General features: G+C 39.5%; 1 protein-coding gene across 3 annotated transcripts in view; it reads left to right on the forward strand.

The window, feature by feature from the left end:
* Positions 1-24640, forward strand: part of TTLL5 (tubulin tyrosine ligase like 5) — a 132495-nt gene that overhangs the window by 33653 nt on the left and 74202 nt on the right. For 2 of the 3 annotated variants that reach the window (XR_009114530.1, XM_058025396.1), the window contains exons 15-28: positions 505-596; positions 3421-3462; positions 6256-6369; positions 6740-6831; positions 7448-7510; positions 8441-8479; positions 9399-9544; positions 10538-10829; positions 14805-14925; positions 16498-16644; positions 18799-18890; positions 21710-21843; positions 22461-22574; positions 22935-23342. Coding sequence is in view for 2 of the 3 variants with exons in the window: in XM_058025396.1 (XP_057881379.1) it covers positions 505-596; positions 3421-3462; positions 6256-6369; positions 6740-6831; positions 7448-7510; positions 8441-8479; positions 9399-9544; positions 10538-10829; positions 14805-14925; positions 16498-16644; positions 18799-18890; positions 21710-21843; positions 22461-22574; positions 22935-23342 (1896 nt within the window). In the remaining variant the exon portion in view is untranslated. The remainder of the gene's footprint in view (positions 1-504; positions 597-3420; positions 3463-6255; positions 6370-6739; positions 6832-7447; positions 7511-8440; positions 8480-9398; positions 9545-10537; positions 10830-14804; positions 14926-16497; positions 16645-18798; positions 18891-21709; positions 21844-22460; positions 22575-22934; positions 23343-24640) is intronic. The other variant, XM_058025397.1, reaches the window with a different exon arrangement.

Consider the following 24640-nt stretch of genomic DNA (forward strand, 5'->3'; position numbering starts at 1 on the left):
CTTAGGTCATTTTAAGAGTCCCTAATTTGGTGTTTGAAGACACTGCTCTCTTTAGCTTTCAGAGTTGGTATTCATGCATTTTTAAAGTTGAATGTACAGGTTTTGGTTGGGTGACTAGACTTGGAGTACTGTCTAGAGCACAGTGTCCCTTGCATCTTGATTTAGTTGCTTGATGCAATTTGCCTTAGTACTGAAAGAAGTAAAATTGTCATCAGGTATGCTGCTCAGCTGTTTAAAAAACCAAGTCTGTGTCTGTGCTGCTATTCAGTAACCCATTTATTGATTTAAGTACTTGGTCTTGAAGCAAGTTTTTTTTCAAAAAATGTAATGCAATTACAGTGTAGGATTAAACAAAGCAAGGTATAAAAAAGAAAAGGATTCTTATTGGTCCTTGGGCAGGGACAAGAAGGTCTTGTATAGACTGAGATGGTGAACAGAAATGCTAGATTCATCTTTCAGGCTTTGTCTGTCTTCAAGTTCTCATGCAGCTCTTGGTGCCCATAGGCTTTGTGTGCCAGGACCCAGGCCAGCGGTCAAGCCGGAGCATTTATCATTCGTCTGAATCTGTCAGAAGAAATCCATACCAGAAGCTGCAGGTAAGTGACTTTTACAGGCCCTGGCTGAGGAGCATAGGAGGAAGTCATTCTCATAGAATTTGACTCATGGGTGAGAGAGGCAGTGAGTGAGATTATCTGGATTTCTAGCATAACTATGGAAGATGAAATCTTTACCTGTGGGGGTGGTGGGGCACTGAAACTTGTTGCCCGAAGAGTTTGTGGACTCTGTATCCCTGGAGGTGTTCAAGACCAAGCTGGATGGGGCTTTGAGCACCTTGTTCTACTGGAAGCTTCCCTCCCCATGGCAGGGGAGTTGGATCTAGATAACCTTTAAGGTCTTTCCAACCCAAACCATTTTGTGGTTCTCAGGGGATACGCCTGCATTCTGGGCTGTTCAACCACTTTGATTTTGTTGTGGACAACAAGCTTCCAGGACCCTGGAGCTTTATGAATGTCTCTCCAAGACCTTCTCCTAAGTGAAAAACTTCTTGCATTTGAAGTTTAAGGCTTCTTTCCCATTCTCTTTTGGAATCTCACTTTCTTTCCCATGGATCATTGGACTGAGGCCTCATGTATCTTGCTGTGACTGCCCCATGTCTTTTCTGTTGAGGTAGTGCTTTCTCAGCACTGTAATGTGGAAGGACAATTGTTCTCCATCTCTTTTTGTCTATGAAATGGATTCCATAAATATCTTTGAAAATAGAGCATTCACAAAGGGGGCAGGGAGATCTGTTACATCACTTGGACTTTCAACTCATTTCTCCTCAGGCAAATAGGCAGATGGTGTTCTTTGACATCTCTGCAGCTGGTGGTGCTGTGATGGACATGCAACATGGCTGTGTAGCTCAAGTTCAGTTAGGAAATGTCAAGTCATTTTTGTTCAGTGACAGTGTACTAAGACACTGCATTTTGGTATAGGGAAAGCTCACAGAAATTGCAATGTTTGTCTCTTGTAAAACTCAAGAGTCTTTAGTTGCTGTGAGAGAGGTGAATAGCTGGTAAGATGAAATTTGAGCATCTTTAGGATGCATGTCTGAAACTTCTAAGACAGATATAAGCCTTAAATACAGATCACTCTGACTGTATAGGTGCTCTTTGTAGCAGACAAAAGGTATGTGAGATAAATTAGAAACCATTCAAAAGAATTACCCTTCTTAGAGTAATGGGATCAGATCCTGATGATTCGACAAAATTATACAAGACAGTCTCAGAAAATTAAGCTGTTGTAAAGAATTGAATTTTAGTGAGGCTTTCAACTTTGTTTTGCTTAACAAATACCCACAAAGAGATGTAAGGTTGGCCGGTTGAAAGTTGCAGAGATTCATATGACAGTGCATTGGTTATGAGACAGGATTAGGTGATTGCTCTAACTACCTATATTTAATAGGAACAGGTTTGTAATGCAGTCATAGTTTTACAGCATTTTTTTCTTAAGTACCTAAGTGGAAAACCCATGGCTAGATAGGTGTTTAGATCTTTCCATGGTCCCAGAATGTTTTAGCTTGTTCTTTGCTGAATATGTTCTATCTCAGATTTTTGGATTTTCAATACCTGTTCCAATTTTCTATTGCAAAGGCTATATGTAATCTTTTGGTTTTTCCTACCACCTTCATGATGTTTTAAGTTTTGATCATTCATATAAGCCATTTTTCATAATTGTAAAATTGCTGCTTGAAAAAAAACTGTTGGTGCCTGTGCTCTTGAGAGTGCTCTTGAATAACTATCTTGAGATGGTTACTCTCTTTTCTGAGTTTCACCAGACTGGACTGCAAGTTTCTTGTACAATTACTTTGGTTTGGCTCTTCAAACATTTCTCCCTCTAGGGAGATGAACAATTTTGCTGCTTCCATTGTAACTTCTTGTGGATTTGGGTTGGAGCTCTTTCGGTTAATTGCAAGCAATGGAGGGACCTTGATCTGTTTTGAGTAGGCCAACTGTAGAGAGGAACTTGTCAGTAGTACAGCTAGAAATGATAGATAGGTCTCCTGAGAATCCTTTCTTCCACCATTTGCTCCTCTTGGGTGTTGGAAGAGGAAGACACTCTGAACACCACTGAAGGCAAGAAAAATCTCAGCTCCGATTGTTTGCTTTTGAACCTGTCCTTAAACTGGTTTTACTTGTAGGCCTGATACCAGGTAAGTAAAACTTCTTGACATTCTGATGTTTCTACACCTGTGTTAGAATGTTAAGTAGTATTTTTTTTTCTCCACAAGAACTGGAATATTGTTGATATATTTAAATGAAAGTACTTGCAAAACTTTTTTTACTTTTTTCCTCCCTCTGTTCTGTGAACAATTTTACTTGACAGCATCTCTTTCTCCTTGATGCATAGCTATTAAATATTTTTATATGGGTGACTCTAAATTTACAAAAATATGAATTTTGCTCATCATAGTTGAGTTCAGTGTGCTTTTGAAAACCATATGTCCAGGTGCATTCTGCACAGTTGAGCACATCTGAGCTTAGAATGAATGCTGTGTTTGGAATGGGGACAGGATACATTTGTGCAGGATACAAGGGAGATCTAGGGAGATCTAAGTGATTAGCTTTATCTCTGGACTTCAGTTATCATAGAATCATACAGTGCTTTGGATTGCAAAGTACCTTAAAGATTATCAAATTGCAACCCTACTGCTTGGACAGGGTCACCTTCCACTACACCAGGTTGTTCCAAGCCCCATCCACCTGTCTTTGAACAGTTCCAGGGTTGGCAAAACTTCTCTGATCAACTTGTTCCAGTGGCTCACCACCCTTTGCTTATACTGTTTTGTTTAGGGTACTTGCCAGTCCTCAACAAGTCAGGCAGGGGTCGTAGTGTCTTGGAGAACACAAGATTTTTATTCTCTTTGTGTGTCTCTTGCAGCGTCCTGTGTCTGCACAGTCACAAAGAGCAAACAGCAGTTCAGTAAGTACCCTTCAGCTCCATCACCCATGTAAGGGCTACACTTTCAGATGTTACTGTGTGCAATGCTTTTGGCATTGTTAATCCCCAAATATATTTTACAGTTTGAGTAGCCTGGGGCAAGGGGGATGGGGGTGAGAGGGAAGTCAACATGAGAAGAGGATATGGCACCAGCATGTTTCCATGCAGCAAAAACAAATGTTGAAAAAATATTTACATCGCTTCTAGTAGCTTAAAAAAAAAAAAAAGTAGGTGAAGCTTGCTGAGAGTCAACGTCAGCTGGATCAAATCCCTCAAAGTTTTTAAGACTACAAGTCTGAATGATAAGGTAAGCACAGGAGAATCTGTGCAGACAAAATTCAGGTGGCCCTACAAGAGAAGTAATCCTTTTCTTTGAGGCAGTCCTCTGAGGGACACTGCAAAAGTTTGAGAGTGAACTGGGTCAAAATAGATGCAGAGAAAAGAAGGATTTCTTAAAGTTAATGGAAAAATATGGGACTATTTTTAGCCTAAGTGAGACTGATCTACCTATCTTAGTATTATGTTTGTTACCCTTACAAGCTGTATAGACAAATCAAAATTAGTTTACAATTCTAAGCTATTGGCCATGTGGAGACATGTTAGGCATTTTGCTGCTGGGCTTCCTGCACAAATGTAGTAGGAGTTATTATTTTTTAATGGGGCTTCCCCATCAGGAAGAAAAGGTAGATGGAATCATCTTGAGAACCTAATTCAGTCTGTTCCCTGCTGTTTGTCATTCTGAGTAAGTTTAGCTGAGGTTCAGAGGAAAGAGTATTACTGAATTACAAGGTTTTGTAGAGAATAAGAATGATCTTTGTGCCAACTGCTGTCAGTGCTTATTAAATTAGAATCATGATTTGGGAACCAAGGATACTTGCAGAATTGGAGATATACCAGAGTGGTTTGATTTATCTATACTTTTATAGATAAGCTGGGTCAAAGAGGAAACAAGATCTCTGAAGTTGGAGACATTTCTGTGCTACAGCCAGAGGGCATTCTGTAGTGAAATATGGAAAAAACTGTGCAGGAAGTCCAAAAAAGAGAGTTTTCTCTAGAAATTTGACAGCCATGTAGTTTTGCTCAGGGAGGAGTCAGACCTGCCCAATACGTACACATACATTTACTATTTGTATTTGATGCAATCATCTCTGTTGTGTGGAGACAATGGAAATGATTTCATTGAAGTGTTTCCTTAGTAAAGCAGATAATTTAATAGATTGAAGAATTTCCTGTAATATTCTCTTGGAACAACAGTTCTCACATGATGATGGATTGTTATGGTAGTGCCAGGAAATGAGAAATGGTTTTTAAGAGAAATGGTTTTTGCCTCTCAGGTTTTAGAGAAAGTTGTTAAGCAACATTTTTGAGCTGTGGAGTAGAAATGGAAGGAAGCTTAGAAAGAAAGACTTAAAAGTCTTTAAACTTAGTGCCATCCACAGCATCAAGCAACCCTGTTTGATTGCTGGCATTTTATTTCTTCTACAGATGTTTGTGTCTCCTGCCTTTTCATCCAGATTGTCTTGTTTTCTCCTATGTTTTTAAACAGACTTAACAAAATGTTACAGCTGGTACCTGCTATGTTTGTTTTTTCTTTGGATTTTTCTGTGCCAATCACTGCAGTATTACCTATTCTAGTGCCATGCCTGTTGCTTCATCTACAGATTCTGAGTAGCTGCTTCTCATTTCTGTTGAAATGGAGAGAATGGAATTAAATTCCCATAGTCTTTACAAATAAAGATGCTTCCTGATCTTGCCATGGAGTTGTTTTTTTTTTTATATCTGAGCAGTATGGGATATTCCCTTGGACTTACCCACCTTAAGGTTTCTGTCAGATTTTTGTCTTCTTTCTAGATTAAGGCTTTCTGTGCATTCTTTGCTCAGTATAGAGCTAAAATAAACTTTTGAATTCAGTAGAAATGCTTGAGACCTTCTCAGTAGACTCTTTTAATGCTGTTTTTGCAGAGGTAGTTTATCTAAACTGAGCCTAAGACCATCTTAAATGTACTTGAGAGCAAGTTCAAAGGTTTTTTTGCTTGGATTTTAAAATTTTATAATCCTGATGATTTGAAGACATTTTGAATTCCTGTTCTTTTGTTAGAATTGGCCAGGACTGCCCATCAGGTTAAAAATAAGCTTAGTGACACGGTCTGCAAATTATTGCTTGTTTTTAAAAGTTTGCATATGTATACAAATTTGCATGATATATCTGTGTACATCTGCAGAATGTGTCTGTTAAATGTGAGAAGTAGCAAGTTGAAATTGAGCAGTATAGCAACAGAAGAATAAAAGGCGGTGAACTTTTCCCTGCAGCTTTTATCTCACCGGGGAATCCCAGTTCTGTTGTTCTGGTATAGCAGCACAGCTAGAACAGAGAATCATGGTTCTGGTACCCCTGATGTGTGAATTCAAATGTATTTGGTTCTTGTGAATGCTGACTCCAGTGCCCCTTGGGTGAGGATTTTCCTTATATGACATTCTGACTTTGCTGTTTTTGGTATGTCTCCTGTTTTTGCAGAATGGGCCAGAGGTGTAAACACTGGCAGTGATTCCTGAACTGTGCCTGCTGTGCTAAAATCTAAGAATCTGAGTACTCATATGTAGTGACACTTGGGCTGTGGACTCTTCAACAGCTGGGGTGTGGAATTGTGAATTGTGGCCTGTAGTGCTCTGAAGTGTAGATCCTGCTAGGAATGGGGTCCTGGGATTTGAATGTAATTTTTTTAATATGAAAATTGAGAAAGGAAAAAAAAAAATCTGGATTCACTGTCTCTGCAGCATACCCGTCCTCTGTCTGCTGGCGATGCTGACGTGAAAAGCTCGATGCCCTTAGGCAGGGAAAAGGCAGCAGGAAGGCACAACAGCTCTATGCTAGGCCTCTCCATGGAGGAGGTAAGGAGGCTATTAAATAGCTTTTATTTACCTTGGCTTTCATGCAGTATGTGGGGCTATTTGCTCAACAAATGGCAGGTGCATATAAATGAAAAATGTGAGAGAAGAAGAGTAATTTTTGAAACAGAATTTGAGTTTTACTGCTCGTATTGCCTTGCCCACAATCATGCCAAGCAGAGATGTGCTTGAAGCAGTGATAGACTCCTTCCAAATTTAAATGCAAGACAAAATTCATTAAGGATATCATTATCTACTCAGTCCATTTTCAGGACTGAATAGTCTTTTTTTCTGAAATTCAGAGATTTTTGGAAGGTTTATTTTTCATTGTTATCTATTTTGCTGACTGTTCTCTATTTTTCTTTTTAATCAGATCAAAGTTCTTCGACGAGTGAGGGAGGAAAATGAACGGAGAGGAGGCTTCATCCGGATATTCCCTACCCCATTAACATGGGACCTTTATGGGTAAGAATAAAAATCTGATAGGATGGCACTGCTGCTCCATGTTGAGGGATGTTCTATGTTAGAAATGTGTAGATCAGCTATCTTGGCATTTTAAAAGAGGTATTAAAAGTTTTGGCAAAGTTTACTTTAGCCTTGAATATTCTTTTTTCTGATCCCTTGTTCAGAAAAAGGGATCAGCTGCTGCTTTGCATAACTGCACCCCATGGAAAGCTGTTGGACATTATTTCTGGTATTGCTTTTCTGTTATAATAAAAATGTCTTCCTTTCAGATTTTTGCTATCTACTTTTACATCCTCAAGCTGTGCACTGTGTACTCTTGTCATTAGGCCATAAATGCCATATAGAACTCACTCCTTCTGAAAGTTATACTATATTACAATTTTCTATGTTTATTTTTCCAGTCTGTAATGTTTTCTGTCTCCTGCATCACCAGGAACTTCAGCTGAGAAATGATAGCTCTCCTCCTTTTGTCTTTTCTGTTGTGGTGCACCATGTTGTCTGAATTCCCTTCTGGGATATGTTTTAGAGGCCATTTATTTCTGCACTGTACTGCCTTTCATTGAGTTGAGCTGTCCTGATAATCCTCTTTTTTTTTTTTTTTTTTTCCTTTTCCTAGATCTTTTCTAGAGCACAAGACATCAATGAACTACATGCTGGCTACACGTCTGTTTAAGGACAGGTAGAAAGCTTCTCTGTTTGGGAGAGAGGTAAAGGGCACAAACAGTACAAAAAGGATTGATTGCTCATTTATCCAGTGTTATAAACACAAGTCTGGGATTTAGAGGAGTGCTGATAATTGTGCATCTCTTTTCTAGTGTGCAAATGATTGTTGGTCATATATTTGTATTGCATTTCTGAAACCAAGGGCAAAAATGACAGTACTCAAAAGACATGGGAATCATTGGAGTACTAATATTACCATAGGCATGAAAAAACTTCAAGCTCTTATATGATTTTTTTTCTCTATGAAAGGATTATAGGTGGTCCTGGCTTACCTTTTGTTTCAAATTTCAAATCACATTAAAGTTTGTCTTCATGTACAGTAAGCCCTGAAATTGACTTCTCCAATGGTTTAGTATCCCTGTTTTGATCTGTGCAGTCATGATTTGATGATTCTTTTTCTGGGTGGCGGTGGGAACAGTTCATGCCACTAGCTGAGCTTCCACTGAGAGTTGTATGCAGTGTCTTTCACTGTGTGTTTAATGCCCTTCCTTATCAGCATTTCTTCTTGTGCAAATTTGAAATCCACTATGAAGTAACTACCAAGTAAAGACAAGGTGACTGAGGAAGGAGACAGTATTTACAGAAGTTCTTCCAACATCAGTGATGTACAATTTTTTTTCTCTGTGTATGTTCAGGGATGTGTCTAAAGAGTTCTTCTAAATTATGCCTTCTCCAGCTTAAGCCAGACAAATGCAAGCATCAATTGTAGTACAGCTGCTCAGGGCTCCTCTTTTGTAGCCCTTTTTATTTTTTCTTCTTTGAGATAGAACTCACAAGCAATTCTGTAAATATGGTCTTTACATTGTACATGTGAAAGACTAGGGAGGCTTTTTAATCAAGGCTGATCTGGTATGCAGAGTAATTTTTGACCTTTTTCTCTATGTAGGAGCAAGACGAAAAGAGAGTTCCTCACTGGAAGATCCCGGTAAATAGCTTCTTAATGAAATAATTTGTACTCTGTAGGATTTATTACAAATTTAGATTTCCTTAGCTTCATCTTCCGAGTTGTGAGTCAACGCCTTTCCTGAAAATCCATGAAAATAACTTTAGAAACATAAATACAGTGCAAAAAGAATATACCCAGATATGGAGAGCTCATGTTTTCATTGGATGTTAAAATTTCTCCTCATACACTTCTCATTTTGGTATTCCTATCATATTGATAAGCCTTATTGAGCTCTCTTTGAAAGATCTTGTCATGCACAAGGATTTGGACTTCATATACTCATATATTCACTTTGTTAGAACTGAAAAGATAAATGAAACAATAAGCATTTTCTATGCTTGTTTACACTTATATCATGGGGAGCACTTTTCTGGATTTTTGTGCACTGGCAGAAAATTGTTACTTTTGATGTTTCCCTTCTGGAATCTGGCAGGGCTCCTCGTCCCTTGTCTTAGGTCGAACTTGTAGAAAGTTTGGCATTTTCCACTTTTATTATGTTAAAATGCTTTTATCTGATCAGTGAAGAGCAAGCTGTCTACATAAATGGTTCAAACAACCAGATTCATGTAAATATGCTCTCTTTCCATTCCCCTTCCCTATTTTGTACTCTTGCAATGTTAATTGTGCCCTGAGCTGTTGCACGATGGGCAGAGGCTGCTCAGTGATGAAAGTGTGACACTAGGTGAGTGTGTCTTGGCGCTTTGAGAGGTGATGTTCTGTGGAGTACATACAAGACTCTCTTCAAACATTTACAGGCTTAAGTAGAGCAGAGTTAGACTGATGGTAAATATTTTTTCTGTGTATCAGCAAGAATGTTTCTTGAAGTTTGGTCTCTTGTGTTATCAGGGAGAGAAAGATAAAGGGTGACTGAGGGATATCTGTGTACTGTGCTTCCCAGAGCAGGTCTCCATGGAAGGCTGGATAGGAGGATGGAAATTGTGGGCTCTCATGCTCTCTTTTATGAGAGGAAGCTCGTTTCACTGGAGTTACGGAAGCGGCAGCGATACCGTGGCAAGGTTGGAGCAGCACAGGCAAGAGCATTAGGTATGCATGGCTAGAGTTTTAAATGAGCAGCTGGTAAAAAAAAAGGCAAGCAAAGGACTTTTTCATTTGAAATGTGTGTGAATGGGGTTGTTCTGTTTCAAATAGTTAATAGTTTTCACTTCATTCTAGTTCTGAGCTTCTTGTTTGTTTAGTGCCTTGAATTTCATTCCCACCTTCCCACACTTCCATGTGTATGATTAAAGGTAAACAGTGCTTACTTACAGATGAGCTTGTTTGTTGCATTTTGGGTAAAGAATTCAACAGTATGTGTGCCTCTGTAATTCTTCAGCTTTTCAGAGAAAGATGGGATCTTTCAGATTGATTCTCCTAGACAGCTGTGACTCTTAAGCTGTTGGGAACAGAAGTCCTTATCCAAGCTGGTGTTGGAAAAACTTAAAGGGGTACAGAGATGAATGATCCCCACAAGTGACTGTTCCTGCCTTTATCTAAACTCTTTCTAGTAGCTGTATGGTACTGATTGCAGTAGGAGAGATTGGATGTTATAAGATGGTTTTTGCTGCTGTCTTAAGCTCTATGATTGTTATTGGCTCATGTGGAAGTTTAGATTTTTGTAGCTTTATTTGACACACAGCATACAAAAATTTGTGTGTGTGTGTATATATATATATATATATCAAGTGTGGGTGTAGGTATGTCAGTATGTATGTAAGAATCAGGATAAAAATAGAGGAAAATGTCTTTGCCTCTTTGATTTTGTGTGGGCGTTCTTTTTTCATTTGTAAGGCTAAAACAAGAATCTTAGTGTTCTTCTGTGTTCTGTAATACTGGGAAAATGGACTTCTCAACTGATGTACAAGATGAAAGACAGAATAACATAGAACAGTCATAATTAAGATGGTGTTCTGAGATGGCAGCGTTCTGTCCTCCTAGCAGAAAGGAGTTTACCCCTAAACCAAAGGGTGTGAGCAGTAGACAGTCCTCTCCACTTTCTTTTTTTCTTAATCAGCATAAGTGATTTCTCCTCTACTACAGGCACATCAGAACCAACAAAGCTGTCCCTCAAGTCCGACACAGAAGATGAGGAGGAAGAGGAGATGGATGAGGATGAAGATGAAGACGTAGATAGAAGTGTTTGCTCTCTTTCGGACACTCCGGTGAAAAACAAGCCAGAGCTCTCTGACTCAGTGAAAACTGCTTGTAAGGAGAGGTTACCAAAAAAACATAACAAAAAAACTGGAAATGGAGAAAAGCTGTTTCTGAAAAAACCAGACTCAAAACCTCAGTTTAACTTGCTTCAGATTCTTCAAAATCAAGGAAATTTGAGGTGAGAATTTTCTGCGTATTGCCTCTAGTTTTGACTTGAAGCTAATAAGAGTTAAAATATAGAGGATGCACATTATGAATGTGAAGGGATAAGAAGGCCCTAGAAAAGGGCCTAGATTTTTGTCTAACTGTGGGCTGCCTTAACATCTTGTTGGTACAGAAGGGAGACCATTGCAAAGTCTGACAGTTTACCCGAGTGCCTGACCTGTTGGATCAGTGTAAAGCATGACCCTGTAGTTTCCATTGCTGTTCTTTGATCTGATGATGTAAGCTGTTCTTTGTCAGCTCAGGCTTCTAAAATGCCTCTTTGCCTTAATGCAGGATGTCTGCTACTGAATTCTATTTTTTTTTCTTCTCATTCTTTGCATTTGCCAAGAGGTGGTTATAAATGTACATTAAATTATCCAGGAAGGGTTGGATAGGAGTATCTCAGTGCTGTCTCTCTGTAAAATTACTTTTCTCATTTTGTGCTTTTATTTTTGATGATAGAATTTTTCCCTCTGGTAGTAATCTTTGCTCAAGGTCATGGCCTTCTGAGAGCAAAATTAGGAAGTAACTTGAGAATGACAAATTACTGAAACATCTCATTGCATGTTGTTGAGTAGGACGGTGTGGAATAGAGTGTCTTCTGATGCATGGCTCTTTCTTGGAAAAAATGAGATGTACTGGAGGAGATTCTATAGAAAAACACCAAGCAAGGTTTTAACCAGCTGTTTTGAAACACGGTCCTCCCCTTGAATGTGGTTAGCAAAACTGTCTAATTGCAGATGGACAGAAAATATAAAAAAAAAGGATGGTTATATATACCTGAGTAGGAAGACTACACATCTTCTAGACAAGAAGCAGCGTTATGTTTTCTGTGAAAAATAGAGGTAGAGAAAATGTTTCTTGTTGTTGCTTTCTTAGTTTAGTTTCTGGGAGAAACTATGAATTATTCAATAGCTTTGGGGATTGTTCTGATGTCTTATTGTGGGAAGGACATTTGCTGCTGTGACAGGGAAGATTCTGAAACCTCTTTTGAGGATAAACATAGCAGTGCTGTGTCTATATCTATATATATATATAGAACTGACTCCTGCCAAGAACATAGTCTCTGTCTGATGTTCCTGGCAGAATCTTGCTCAGCACCCAGCACTGTTGGGATTCCCCACAGAAGGGTATAAGGCTTATGGTGACCTCTTGTTCTGAGATTGTGTTGGGCTTGGCCCCATCTGGGATGTCATTGATGTAAGCTTTGCTTATGGGCTCAACAGGCAGAGGAGCTGAATAAAATTTTCCTCCAAGAAAAACCAGGCCTATTCTAGTCAGTTTTTGTAAGTGGTAGGACTTTTCTCTCCTTTAGTCAGCCTGATGAGGAAATATCTGCCTTCCACATTTTGGGTGTTACTGGTAAAGAAATTATATTCAAAGAAAACCTGTTCCCCCAGCTCTGCCATTCCCAAGGAAGTAAAATGAAAAGCAAGTTACTTGTTTCTGAATTTAAGGCCTCAGGTTTCAATATCACCCCCACAAAAGGAGAGACAGTGTTAAACAAAAGCCTTCTGTAGTTTTTAGTCAGAAATTTCAGGTGCAGGCAAAGACCTGTATTATTGTGCTGATGTTGATAATGGGGGCTTCTTACCAAGCAGAAATCTTGAACTGGTCATGAGATGTTTGAGTTGTACCTACACCAAAACTGGCAGCTCTAGAAAGCCAAGGTGAGAGCTTTTTCTGATACGTGGTGGCCTGATGTAGAGAGTGTCAGTTCTCAGCAGGGATTCGGAGAGTTCTCCCAGTGTTCCACACATGTAGAAAGAAAAGGTAGATGTAGTGATTAGTGGCACGCAGAGCTCAGAGGTGTTATAAGGCCTGCTGTGCATTCTGGAGTTCACTGAAGTTCCTGGAAGGCAGAAATTGTAACCATGTGTAGTTGCTGCAGTATAGCTATGAACAGGATGTGTACTTGTCATTGGTTTAGCCCTTCTCTGGCTCTATGTGACCTTCCAAAAGCATCAAAAGTTGATGATTAAGCTGATACATGGATACTTCCACTGTTTTTTATTTTAGTTTCAATTCTTACCCAAATGGATGCATTGATCTCTCTGAGTGTTGCTATGGTATGATTTCTGTGTAACACTAACATAATGTTCCTGAAATTTTTAGACCTATAAGCCAGAAAGACTTAATTGCTGCACAGAGTTTTTAACAGCATTTCAAGGACTTGTGTCCCTGGAGTCATAAGGACTATATAAGCATGTGAGAATATTTGTAAGAAGCAGAATACAAGTAGAAAAAATATGGTGAGGTTCCTCAGGAATTCGTCTGAGGCTGATTATATAATCAATTCAATAATGCCACAAAATATACAGCTGTGCTAATGAAATTTGCTGATAGAAAATATTTGGGAGTTATTACCATGAGAAAAAAGTAGTGCACTACGCATGAGAAACTGGATGACCTTGAGGATATAAATAATATAACTAGGATGAAATTCAGTAGCACAGAGTACAACGGGATGCTTATAAGAACTAATAATTTACACCAGAAGTTCTGTCAGCTGGGTGTTCATCAACTAGAAATTAATTACAAGGAAAAATATCTTGCATGCTGGTTGATCAGAGGAAGTTTGTGAAGTCCTAGCTCATGCATGCATGAAAACACCAAATGTGTTCCAGGGCTTATCACTTGACATACTTCTGAGACTTGATGTGGAGTATTGTATCACCCATATTCATGGAAGGCAAATTGTGAGTGGAACACAGGTGGAGGTGAGCTGCTGGTCTCATCATGTCACCATTGTGGGTGCTTTTATAGAGGACACTGGCAAATGTGGATAGTTCACATTAATAAAAGGAAAACTATGAAAGGATTTAACTCTGTTAACAAAAACATTCAAGGTGGGAGATCTGTCAGGGATTATATTTAAGGTACAGGACAATGCTGGAGAAAGAACAAGCAATTATAATCTGCTCATAAGTGAAGCTGTGCTGGGCAGAAAGGAGATTCCTATTTATTAGAACAGTAAGTTCTGGAATAATATTTCAGGAAAGTAATGGGTTCAAAACTCTAGTTTGTTGAAGATGAAATTTAAAATTCTACAGAGCATATTAGGACACTTCCTGTGATAGAAAGGGAAATCTGTTGCTGACACTAAGGCAAATCTGCTGCTATATCCTTATGAAAAGCTTCTAGCAACTGTGGGGAAAACAATGAGGGAGAGCAGAATGTTTGAGGATAAGGTTTGCACCAAGAGGACAATGAACAGAATTAGGCAGAGCTTTCAGCAGTTTCTCTCACAACAGATGCATATACTAAAGTGGCTACTATTGCAAGGGAATGAGAAGCTGTGTCCCTCCCAGTCTTCTCCTCAGTTCATGCTTACAGCTTCCCAACATGTTCAGCCAGCTGCACAGCAGATTTTGCTGATGTTCCCTCATTCCTCAGTGGTGCCTTGCTCAATGAAATTTGGCTTGTATCCCTGAGCTAGCAGGGGAAGAGCTCACTTTCACAGATTTAATTCTTTCATTTCTAATGGGAATTACAGGGCCTTTGTTATAACTCTGGCACCAGTACCAAGCCCTTTGTTTATTTTATGGTCTGTTGTTGTGGTGTTCAAAATGTTTGTGAAAACAGAGGCCCAGTAGAGCCTTGAATTTGTTTTAAAAATACGGTTTTGCTGATGTCCACGTTACTGGCTTTTAGAGGAGAGTAACCAAGGCTGTAAAAGGCAGGAAGAACATTCCATTTTTAGAATTTGTCTGAGAGAGTGTGTATTGTCTTGTGTACCTCCTGCAATACCTAGCACCCCATCTTGGTGAACTGAAGGTCTGCTTGAAAATGCTGATGGGGTGAAGGGGTTCTCCTTTCTTTGAGCTTCAGCATTACTGCACTTAGGAGGACCTTGCTGACTGTACTTTGGTTCATAAGCTGTGCCTCACTGCTGTAACTCTTTCCATTCCTGTTCTGAAGACAACTGGTTGATTCTTTTTGTCCCCAGCAAGATTCAAGCTCGTGCAGCTTTCTCTGCCTATCTACGGCACGTTCAGCTCCGACTGGCGAAGGAGGCTGGAGAACAGATCCAGAATCCTGCCTGGGTTGCCAAAGAGGATGAGCAAATGGTAAGAAGCTTTGTGTTGGCCAGGCTGAAAAGCCAAGTTGGAATCTACCTTGAGACATTTGAAGTCAGTTCCTATTCTTGCAAGTACAGAAGTCCAGCTGTGATGATGGTTGTTCATCTTTGTCTGGCTGCCAGTGCTGTATTTTTAATATACCCATGTGGTAGGACTGCTAACAGACCTCAGAGCAATGATAGACAGGTCTTAATGACTAGACTCTGTTGACATTCAGGCTCCTCAGATCTCATGCTGAGATTTCTGAGCTTACCTGCTCTTGAATTCTTCTCTAGAAGATTCTTTGAGAGTATTTGTTAGGATCTGGTTTGTGCTGCATTAAGCAAAGCCTTCGTCTATTCAAATAGAACAGGTACCCAGTTAAGCTTTTTCTCTTATGTACTGTTGTAATATATCCAGACATCTGTGTTTATGAATCTTACTTGCATTCTAGATAGAGGAAATTAAAGTAAAAGCCAGTGAGAATAGAAAGCAAAAGTGATAGACTTTTCAAGGCAGTATTTTGAAGTCCTGTGTTTGATATGTATGCATTTTAAAAAGCACAGCAATCCCGGATCCTTTCACAAACCTTCCTAAAAGAGCTTTGTACAGTAGGCTCTTGAGCTTTCTGCATATATTCTCACTGAGTGTGTGTTGCAGGGAAAATGTAGTTCAGAGATAAAATTGTGTGTCAAGAATAATCATTCAACTCAGTGGAAAATGTTACCTCTGCTCTTTCCAAGTGGAAATTAAAACGGGCTTTTTGAGAGTCACTTTGTCTGCTGTACTGTAAAGACTAATGTTTAAAATAACAGATCAAACCAGCCTGGAGTAATGGCAGTGAGAGGCGAGCTGTGAAATCCAATAGTTTGGCTGTGAGGCTGCTCATTTATGCATTAGCAGAGCTCCTGAGCAAAAGCAAATCCAGAGGCAAGACAGAAAGGGTTCAAAACACCCACAGGATGCATCTTGCCTTAGGATCTGCCTTGCCATATGTTTCCCCCACCAGAGGTCAAACAGACCTGGTGAGGGACTGGAATTACATGGCTATAGATGTAGACATCTAGTGCTGTGGAGAGGATGTGGCAATAGCACGTAGTTGAAAAATGATGAAATGGGGCTACCCACTGCAGTGGAGATATCTGACCAAGATCCCCTTTACTGTGGTACTGCTGAGAGAGTTTTATGTCAGTGCACTTTCCACTGGCCACCTTTAACACATTGCATGTGGGATTTTGGAAACATTCTCCTGAGATACTGGACTTTACAGGTGTGTCACTGCATTTTGCTGATTGGTTATTTTTTCCTTTATCTGCTATGCTTTTGAGACAAACACTTCCTAAGTGTTCAAAATTCTGACCCACTTCAGCCAAGATACACCACTGTTTTTCTCCCTCACATTGGATTTATAGGGCTGTATTAAAGGTGCATGTTGCAGAATGCCTTTGCCTGCCAGTTTCAGCTCATTTTCTCAGGACAATGCGTATAGTTCCTGCCAGTCCTTAGCTGATGTAGTGTCTCTATTCTCTTCTCCCCACACCTTGCAGACAGCACGTTGTTAACTCCATCTCTTGCTTGCAGGACCTCATCATCCGCTTTCTGAAGCGAGCTGCCAGCAACCTGCGGCCGTCTCTGAGGCTGCTGCTCCCCAGCCGTCACGTGGGACTGACGGACAGGCGGCGCATCCTGGCTCGCCAGCTGGGCGAGTTCATCATCTGCTACAACAAGGTGACTTACACTTTTTGAAATGGGTTCTTTGGTTTCTCTTTTCTTCTTACAAAGTGTTTCGTGCAGGCTATTTCAAAGGCACTCTTCTGTTATTTACATGATCTGCTTGCAGCTGTGCATCCAACAATGGTACTTTGTTGAAATTGTCAGATAGACAACAATATTATTACATAATATGTGCAGGCCAGTAATTATGTGCATAAAAAGAAGTGCTGAAATGAAGTGGAATTTAACTGGCAGTGTGCTTTTTCTTTGCCTTGCCTTTGATTCTAATGCTTTGTAATGCCTCTTCCCACTTCTTATTTTTATGGGGCTTCTTTAAAGATGTTTTATGCAGAACAGCATGAAATATGTATTTTACTATTTACTTGCTATACTGAGAGACTGCTACATATCTGTAGTAATGTACTCTGCATGCTCAGTGTAAAGGAGTTGTGGGTCCTAATTTAAACAATTTTCACATCTTTAGATGTAGGTGGTGTTGTTTTTAACATAGTGGTTTCAACCTAATCTTCCTCCTGCAAGGACAGCTTCCCCTTTCCTTTGCCCCCTAGCATTTCTTCAGTGTTAGAACAAGGGTAATTGAAATTCAGCTTTCAGAGGCAGCCATACAGAGGCCTTCAAGCTTCTACTCGTTAGGAGAGGATGTTCACTTACATTGCCTTGTCAGAACTGACATCTGGTAACTTGATCTGTCTAATCAAGGTTGGTATTGAACCAGGTCTGTTCCAGGGAGTGCCTTGTATGCCTAATGCTCACTGAAGTACTCTGTTAGGAGGAACCACAAAGCACTTGGGTGGCTCTGTGGTGAGTGAAGAATGCAACTGCCTTTGGATATAATTTCCACTCAAATTGTATTCAAACATAGGATTTTCTGCTAACTCTTGAGTAAATTCACAAAATAAAGCTTTGTAGCTGGTAATAAATCAGTGCATAAACATATTTTCTCAGTTAAAACAAGTGAGAACATATCACTTGAGGTTTCAGGGCATATGTGTTTAAACCCTTGAGAAACTGTTAGGCTGTGAGGCTTTTTGATTTCGGATTCCAGCATACAGACTTCTTTCATTGACTTGTAACTTCAGTTTTAATATGAGTAGATTTAATATATTAAATGGCAAATTCAATACTTGCCATTGTATATCAGCTATAATGACACAGAATAATACAGCTCCAGTAAATTAAGTTAAACCCATCACATATTATCCAGACATTTACTTAAGTAGTAAATGGTAAAGATGTCCCAAACTGACTTTAACTTCCCTGTCTTGAATTATGTATTAAAATATGTACCTGACCCTTTTTTCCTGGGAATGCTCAGGGTAACAACAGGAAGAAATGAAGTGGAGGTCAAGTCTGATCAGATAAAGTTTTTAAACTGGTAGTGGTATTTCAGACAGGTCTGAAGGTTTTTCTAAGGAACAGATATGTTTGTATCAATCCAACCTCTAGTGCCAATCTGTTCTACTGGTGTAAAATAGACTGTATTTGAAAATTTGCTCCGATTTTCACCCACAAAGGCTTATCATTTATTCCAGTATATTTCAGTGTATAGGCACATTTGCCATAGGCTGTACTATTTTACTTTCTTAGTCTTTGCTAAAGCAGTGGGGTTTTGGTATGTCTGTAAGCCCTCAATTTGCTGCTTGACAGAAGAAATTAACTCAAGAGAACTACTAGTTTATAGTAGAAAATCTGTTGATTTTTCTACAGACATCCTTCAGTTTCTTTAAGATTAATTTTATACTTTTTCCCTCCTTCTGTCTGTCTACTTCTGGGACAAATGCATTGATAAAAGCTGTTTGGAGGAGCTCTGTGGCAGGAACAACAAAATGGAGAGGGGACCCAATATCTGTAATGAATGATTTAATTTTTTTTCCCTTCCATACTTCCTTATGTTCTAGCAAAGAGTGTAGTTGAAGGAACAGCACACATTTTTGAAGACTTGATCTTTTCTCAGCGGTTCATTTGTATCAGGTGGAGGAATGGACTTTAGTGTGTGCTTAGGATGCTGTCTCTGGGGCTGTCTATATTTATTCATGTTGTTGCATGTAGCAATGTTCTTTTTTTCTTAGCTCCTATGGAATTGGATTTTGTATTCTGGGAGCTATGCCATGGAACATAGAGACACTTACTGATACTGCTTCTTAACAGGAAACAGAGCTGATGGTTCAGAAACAATCAAAAAAGGAAGAGGAGGAGGGAGTGAATCCTCAAGATTTTGAGAACTTCATTGCCAGAGCAAGGTAGGAATAGATTTTATTCCCCTTGAGAAATGATCTTTCAGCCTTGAAGCCTTGTTCTAAAGAGGATTTGATTGATCTAAAGCCTCTACATACCTTTATTAACTGTAGGACCTTTTCCTGCTGAGGGACAGAGAGCTTGTCTTCTCTTGTCTCTTCCAGCAACCAAACACTTGTAACATGAGCATCTGGTGCATAGGGAAGAGCATACAGTAGATGTTTTGACCATCAAGTTCACTTCCCAAAGGACAGCAGTGGTTGCCCTGGCCTTTGTAAATTTCAAACTGCTGCTGGTGAGTTAATGGTTTCCTCTCCTCTGATGCTGGACCAAATAAGGCAGTACTTCAGAAGGAGAGTGAAACTAGAACTGCTGCTCAGATGATCTGGAGCTGCTGTGGTTGAACAGTTGTTACAGCTCTGACTCAAGTTTCTGCTCTCAGAAACAAATCTCATGCTTGCTGCCTCTCTTCAGGAATTTTCCAGGTCTGGATTTTCTGAGATGAGCAAAGAAGGGAGTTAGGTCTGCTAAGGCAGTTCAGTTCAAGCAGTTACTTTCACAATGGAAAAGCAGCATTTTCTATCAGTGCCCTCTCTGCTTTAAACTTTAAAAAGTCTGCTAAGAAGCATATTTTGAAAATAGTTGAGTATTCCTTAGGGCCTGTAGCATTGTGTGAAAAACAATGGTATTATAACTATCTAACTATGGAGAGGTCTGAAATTATTCAGTGAACCACAATTATGTTTTCAAAATCTCTGATTCTTGAGGACAAAAAGCAATTATTCTTGACTCTGTTATTTGGTCAATATATGACATGCCTATATAGGCAAGAACCCCAGTCAATATCTGGACAGAGTTTACCTGCCTTTTCCACGTTCATCTTCTTTTTTCTGTGAAGATTATGGTCACTTCTTTTGTGTGACTGCTTGTTAGTGTTCTTTCTTTCTCTCTTTGGATAGCACTAATAGTGAATTGTTAGAAGTGGGTGGTAGCTGAGGCATCCTAAGTTCAGGTGGTTTCACAGTCTGTCTTGATACATTCTTATGAAAACAAGTATTTTACCTTTTGCTAATATAATTGATGGAGTCATTACTGCAACAGATTTACAGGATTGCAGAAAAATCTTCAGATAAAGATGCCTGACTGCCATACACCATAGATCTACTGCTCTTGCTAGAAATGCATATTATGTGGGCCCAGGCTTTTGGGTCTCTGAACATTCTGGCCATTAAATATCTGTTGTGTCCCAGGCAGGTAATTTTCCCTTTTGCAACAGAAATGATAAGAGATAGCTGCATGGAACTGATCTGCAAATTCTTCTGTTTTGATATTATTGACTACCATGCCATCATGGCCGGATGCACAGTCTAGGCTGGGGCTGGAGATTTTTGCTGGGTTGTGTGAGTGAGTGATATAGAATAGCTTGCCCATGATCACATGATTTCTAGGGATGATCTTTCTGCTTCTTATGAAGTATGAGCTGTGTTTGAAAACTCTGATATCTGACACTACTTGGCATGGTGCTTCAAACTTAAATCAGTGAGCAAGTCATTTGGAACCAAGCAAAGGGGATAGATTTCCACTTCATGTATTCATTCTGCAGTGCAGTGAATGCAACAGTGGAGAAAATGGGGTAATAAATGTTGCTTCTTAATTGAGATGGTCTTACTGACTCTAACTTTGGTATCACGTTGATGTGATTGTGTTTAGTTGTATGTATGCTATGACCACTGATTCTAAACATCCTCAGTGCATTGTAAAAACACATACGTACTGATAAATTCATTTAAAAGCTTAAAGCAGCTTTCCACATACAACTTCTCATTCTTGGATTTCCTTTTCACTTTTCCTCCCAGAATAAAAGTGAAGTTTGGATCTTCAGGGCATACTGCAAACTTCAGTGTATCAGCTTTAGACCTGGTTTTTACCAAAGCTTAAGCTAGCTAAGGCTAGTTACAATTGTGATATTCAGAGGATATTTTGAAAGGTTCTAACTGCTGCTCTGCTGCTTTATACTCCTGTGTTACATCTTCTTGTAGTGTTGATGGCACTAGAGTACTTGCTTTGGTCTTTGCCATGCCATACAGCTACTTGCTGATGCTGAGGCAACACTATAAAGCAAAAGGAAACCATTTCAGATACGAAACAACCAGAACTACAACTTGCACAAGCTCTAATAAGAATGGCCAAGTAACTGATACTGGTTTGGGACCAATAGATGTTTAGGATATTGGGGCTGTCCCACTTTGTTCTTGTAAGGAAAATGAGAAACATATGTGAGTTTTGTGAGTTTCCCAAAAATATTGACTGTTCTGGTTGTCCTGCAGTTTTGGCTAATTAACAAGCTTTTGCCTTCTTTCCTCTTCTCCCCCTACTGCTGAACAGAAACTACTAATGGTGACTATAAAACAGAGACTGTGCTGAATTCTCTCATGAGAAAATAGCTGCTCATTCTAAAGAGCACCTGCAGAAGATTGACAAATTTAGCTGTGAATGGAATCTCTCATGTTGAGCTCATCTCCCCAGATGTGTTCAAAGTATTCACTTGCTCTTTATTTATCCTGGGAGGGCTCCTGAATGCCTTGGATTTCCTACTGCATAAGAAGATGGTATTTTAGTGGGAATCTCAGGTTTAACCAGGGCATGTTGCCTTCCTTTTGCTCTTACCCTGTAGAACTGAGCAAATCGTTAGCTTGTCAAGTGTCACGTTTTTTTTGCCCCACTCCACTCTTCAGTTTCCTTTTTGTTTATTGTCTTTGATTGTTACACGAATGCAGAAAAGCTGTGTCCTCACTCTGCATCCATTCTTCTCTCCTTATTGCAGTGAAAGTGACCTGGAGGAAGTACTGACTTTTTACACACAGAAAAACAAATCAGCAAGTGTCTTCCTAGGAACAAAATCCACAACCACAAAACACAGCAACAGCAGTCACCAGTTAGAGAAGCAGCCCCAAGGTGGTAAGTTTTGGAGGCAGTTCTGAGATGATGTTGTCCAGACAAATCTAGTTTAACTTATGTCTATGAAAAGAAAACCACCTCTCCACAATATTACTCGGGTTTTCTGAGGTTATGTATATTTTTGGTTTTTTTGTTCTTTTTTAGCTCAGTCTTATGTGAAGACTAGAGTAGCTTCACTACTGCCTTCTTTTCCTGAAGTGAAATGGGTTGAACTTAGACTGGTATTTATAAGGAGTTAGATATGGTACTTCATGACTGAATTGAAAACGTGAAAACTGAAGGCAATAAGAATTGAAATGAACAGAGAATCCTGAAATCAAAGTAAGGGATTAATGAAATCAAGATCTTAAATTTTGCTGCCTGCAGTGAGTGTATCCATTGGAGGGCAGAGACTGTATATTTGAGCCTAATTGCACATTCTGTGGAAGGAAGAGTGTGCTAGCCATATGTATCTAGTAGTCCATGCTACTACACATGACAGCATAATTGTCATCAATGAAGTTCTGTGGTCTACAGGAAGTATTAGCAATAAAGTCAATCACAGCAAGGGTAAATTCTGCAGCATTGTTCTAGTGATTTGCATTGTTCTACTTCCTAACTCCTTGATTTTGTTGTAGAGCATCCTGAGATGGTGAAAAACATAAAAGGTGATTACTCCAAAAGTTCAGTTGCAGATTTGTCTGCAGAAGGAGCACTAAAAGGCTGTAAACCCAAAGAATCTAAATCAAGCTGTAAGTGAACTGACTTAAATAATCATTAAAAAAAAATTGACTGCATATACTATTTTAAAGAAAGGTTGGAACCTTTGGGTTCAAATAGAGATCCGAATGCCCAGTTTGTACTTTTAAACACAAGATACTGCAGAGTAGGTAGTGGCAAAGAGTTAGCTGCCCCTCCCTGGGGGGGATGATCTAGATATGGCAGGCTTTGAAAGGAGGTATTTATCATGTAGAGCCTCTTCTTGTCTCTGCCGGTAGATGAGGTCATTTTGGCTTCCGTGGGTCTGAGTGCAGGCATTTGATGTGTTGATATTATCAAAGGACCTAAAAAGCAGATTTTCCTCATATAGTATGTTCATTATCTTTATATAGTTGCAGAAGGACTCACCTTCTCCTTAAATGCCGAAGTGAAATTACCTCAGTGCAGCCCTCCTGATGCTTCTTCCTCTGTTCCTGGTGCCACGTTGCAGAGAAGTTCCAGTTCTTGCATGCCATCTCAGCCTGCAGCCTCTGAAAATCCAAAGGTGTCTGGTCAGCCTTCACTGCCGGCTCCTCCAGCTGGTCCCAGACTGATTCAGTCCCCACCCCCACTGCACTCCTTGCAGAGCACAGCTCCTGACAGCTCTTCTGTCCTCACAAACTCAGTGTCCACTGAGACTTGTAGCCTTGCAGGGTTACATCGTCGTTCTGGTAACTACACCATTGGCCCATTCTCATCTTTTCAGAGAGCTGTTCAAATCTACAGCCAAAGATTGTCCCAAATACCCTCTGCAAAAATAGGTGAGTGCTCTGGGATTCATAATAACCTGCTAGTTCAGTACAGAGACTGTGTAAATTTCTGTTGTGGAATACGTAGAAATTTTACATTTCCAGAATTGAGTTGTTGGATGGTGCTAAATTTCTTACAGAAAGCAGGAGTACAGGATGCAGCCCTTGATAGGCAGATGCCCTTTTGTTGACCAAATGAACAGGCAATCATATAATCATTTGGGTTCAAAAAGACCTTTCAGATCACCAAGTCAAACAAATAATGCTACCAAGTCCAGCATTAACCAGATTCCTAAGAGCTCCATTTACTCCATGTCTTTTAAGTATCTTTGTGGTTTCTGACTCAGCTGCTACCTAGCAGCCTGTTCAGTGCTTGACAATCCTTTTTCCTAGTATTCAATCTAAATCTTCCCTGGTACAACTTGAGGTCATTTCCTCTTGTCCTGTTGTTTGTTATTTGGGAGAGGGGGCTGACTTTTACCTCAAAAAAACCTCTGTTCTGGTAGTTGTAGTGATATGGTCTCCCCTCAGCCTTGTGCTTTGAACTTGGCCTTTGAACTTATTCAAAAAGAGCTGTGGAATTAAGTATTGTATATTTTCTTTATTATGCTACTGAGTTCATCTATCTTTAGTGGGTTTAAGGTTGTTTTCATTAGCAGAAGTCCTGTCTCAGTCTATGTGCTGTTTTTAGTACTCTGGTTGTCTATCAAAAAGAGAAATATTGTAATGAAGCCTCATAAGTGTTGAATACTTAAAGGTGTGTCAAGACCTCCAGAAAAGGATCTGAATGAATCATTACAATATCTCGTTCTCTAGGGTGTTTTAGCACTGCCATATCCAAGGGTATCCCAAAACCAAAATGTAGAGATCTATCATGCTGTCATAGTACTCACTTAAGCAATGCAGCTTGAGAGTGTAAAGAACCTGAAGCATAGTAGAAACAGTAGGAATTTGCATGCAGACTGTAATCTATTGGGAAACTTTTGGGAACCACATACATGCTAACAGTTGTGATTCCTGATAATACTAATTTTGTATTTTTATAGTATTTATTTGTTCTAGGTTGTGTGTCAGGGTCAGCACATATTTGCTAGGGTTGCTGTGTATATATCGACAACCCCTCAAGCATTAAAATACATCTTACTTCCTAACTGAGTAGCTTACTTAAAGAGATCCATTTGGTTTTAAGGGCAAACTGCAGTTTTAACTTGGGTAACAGCTGCCAACATCTCTGGAATTGGGTGCCATTAGATACATTGTAATAAAGAGCATACGGGTTTGGAATTGCTAATTGTTCATTTGGGCAATAC

Source organism: Melospiza georgiana, chromosome 6, assembly GCF_028018845.1.
Source record: "Melospiza georgiana isolate bMelGeo1 chromosome 6, bMelGeo1.pri, whole genome shotgun sequence".
NCBI classification, from domain to species: Eukaryota; Metazoa; Chordata; class Aves; order Passeriformes; family Passerellidae; genus Melospiza; species Melospiza georgiana.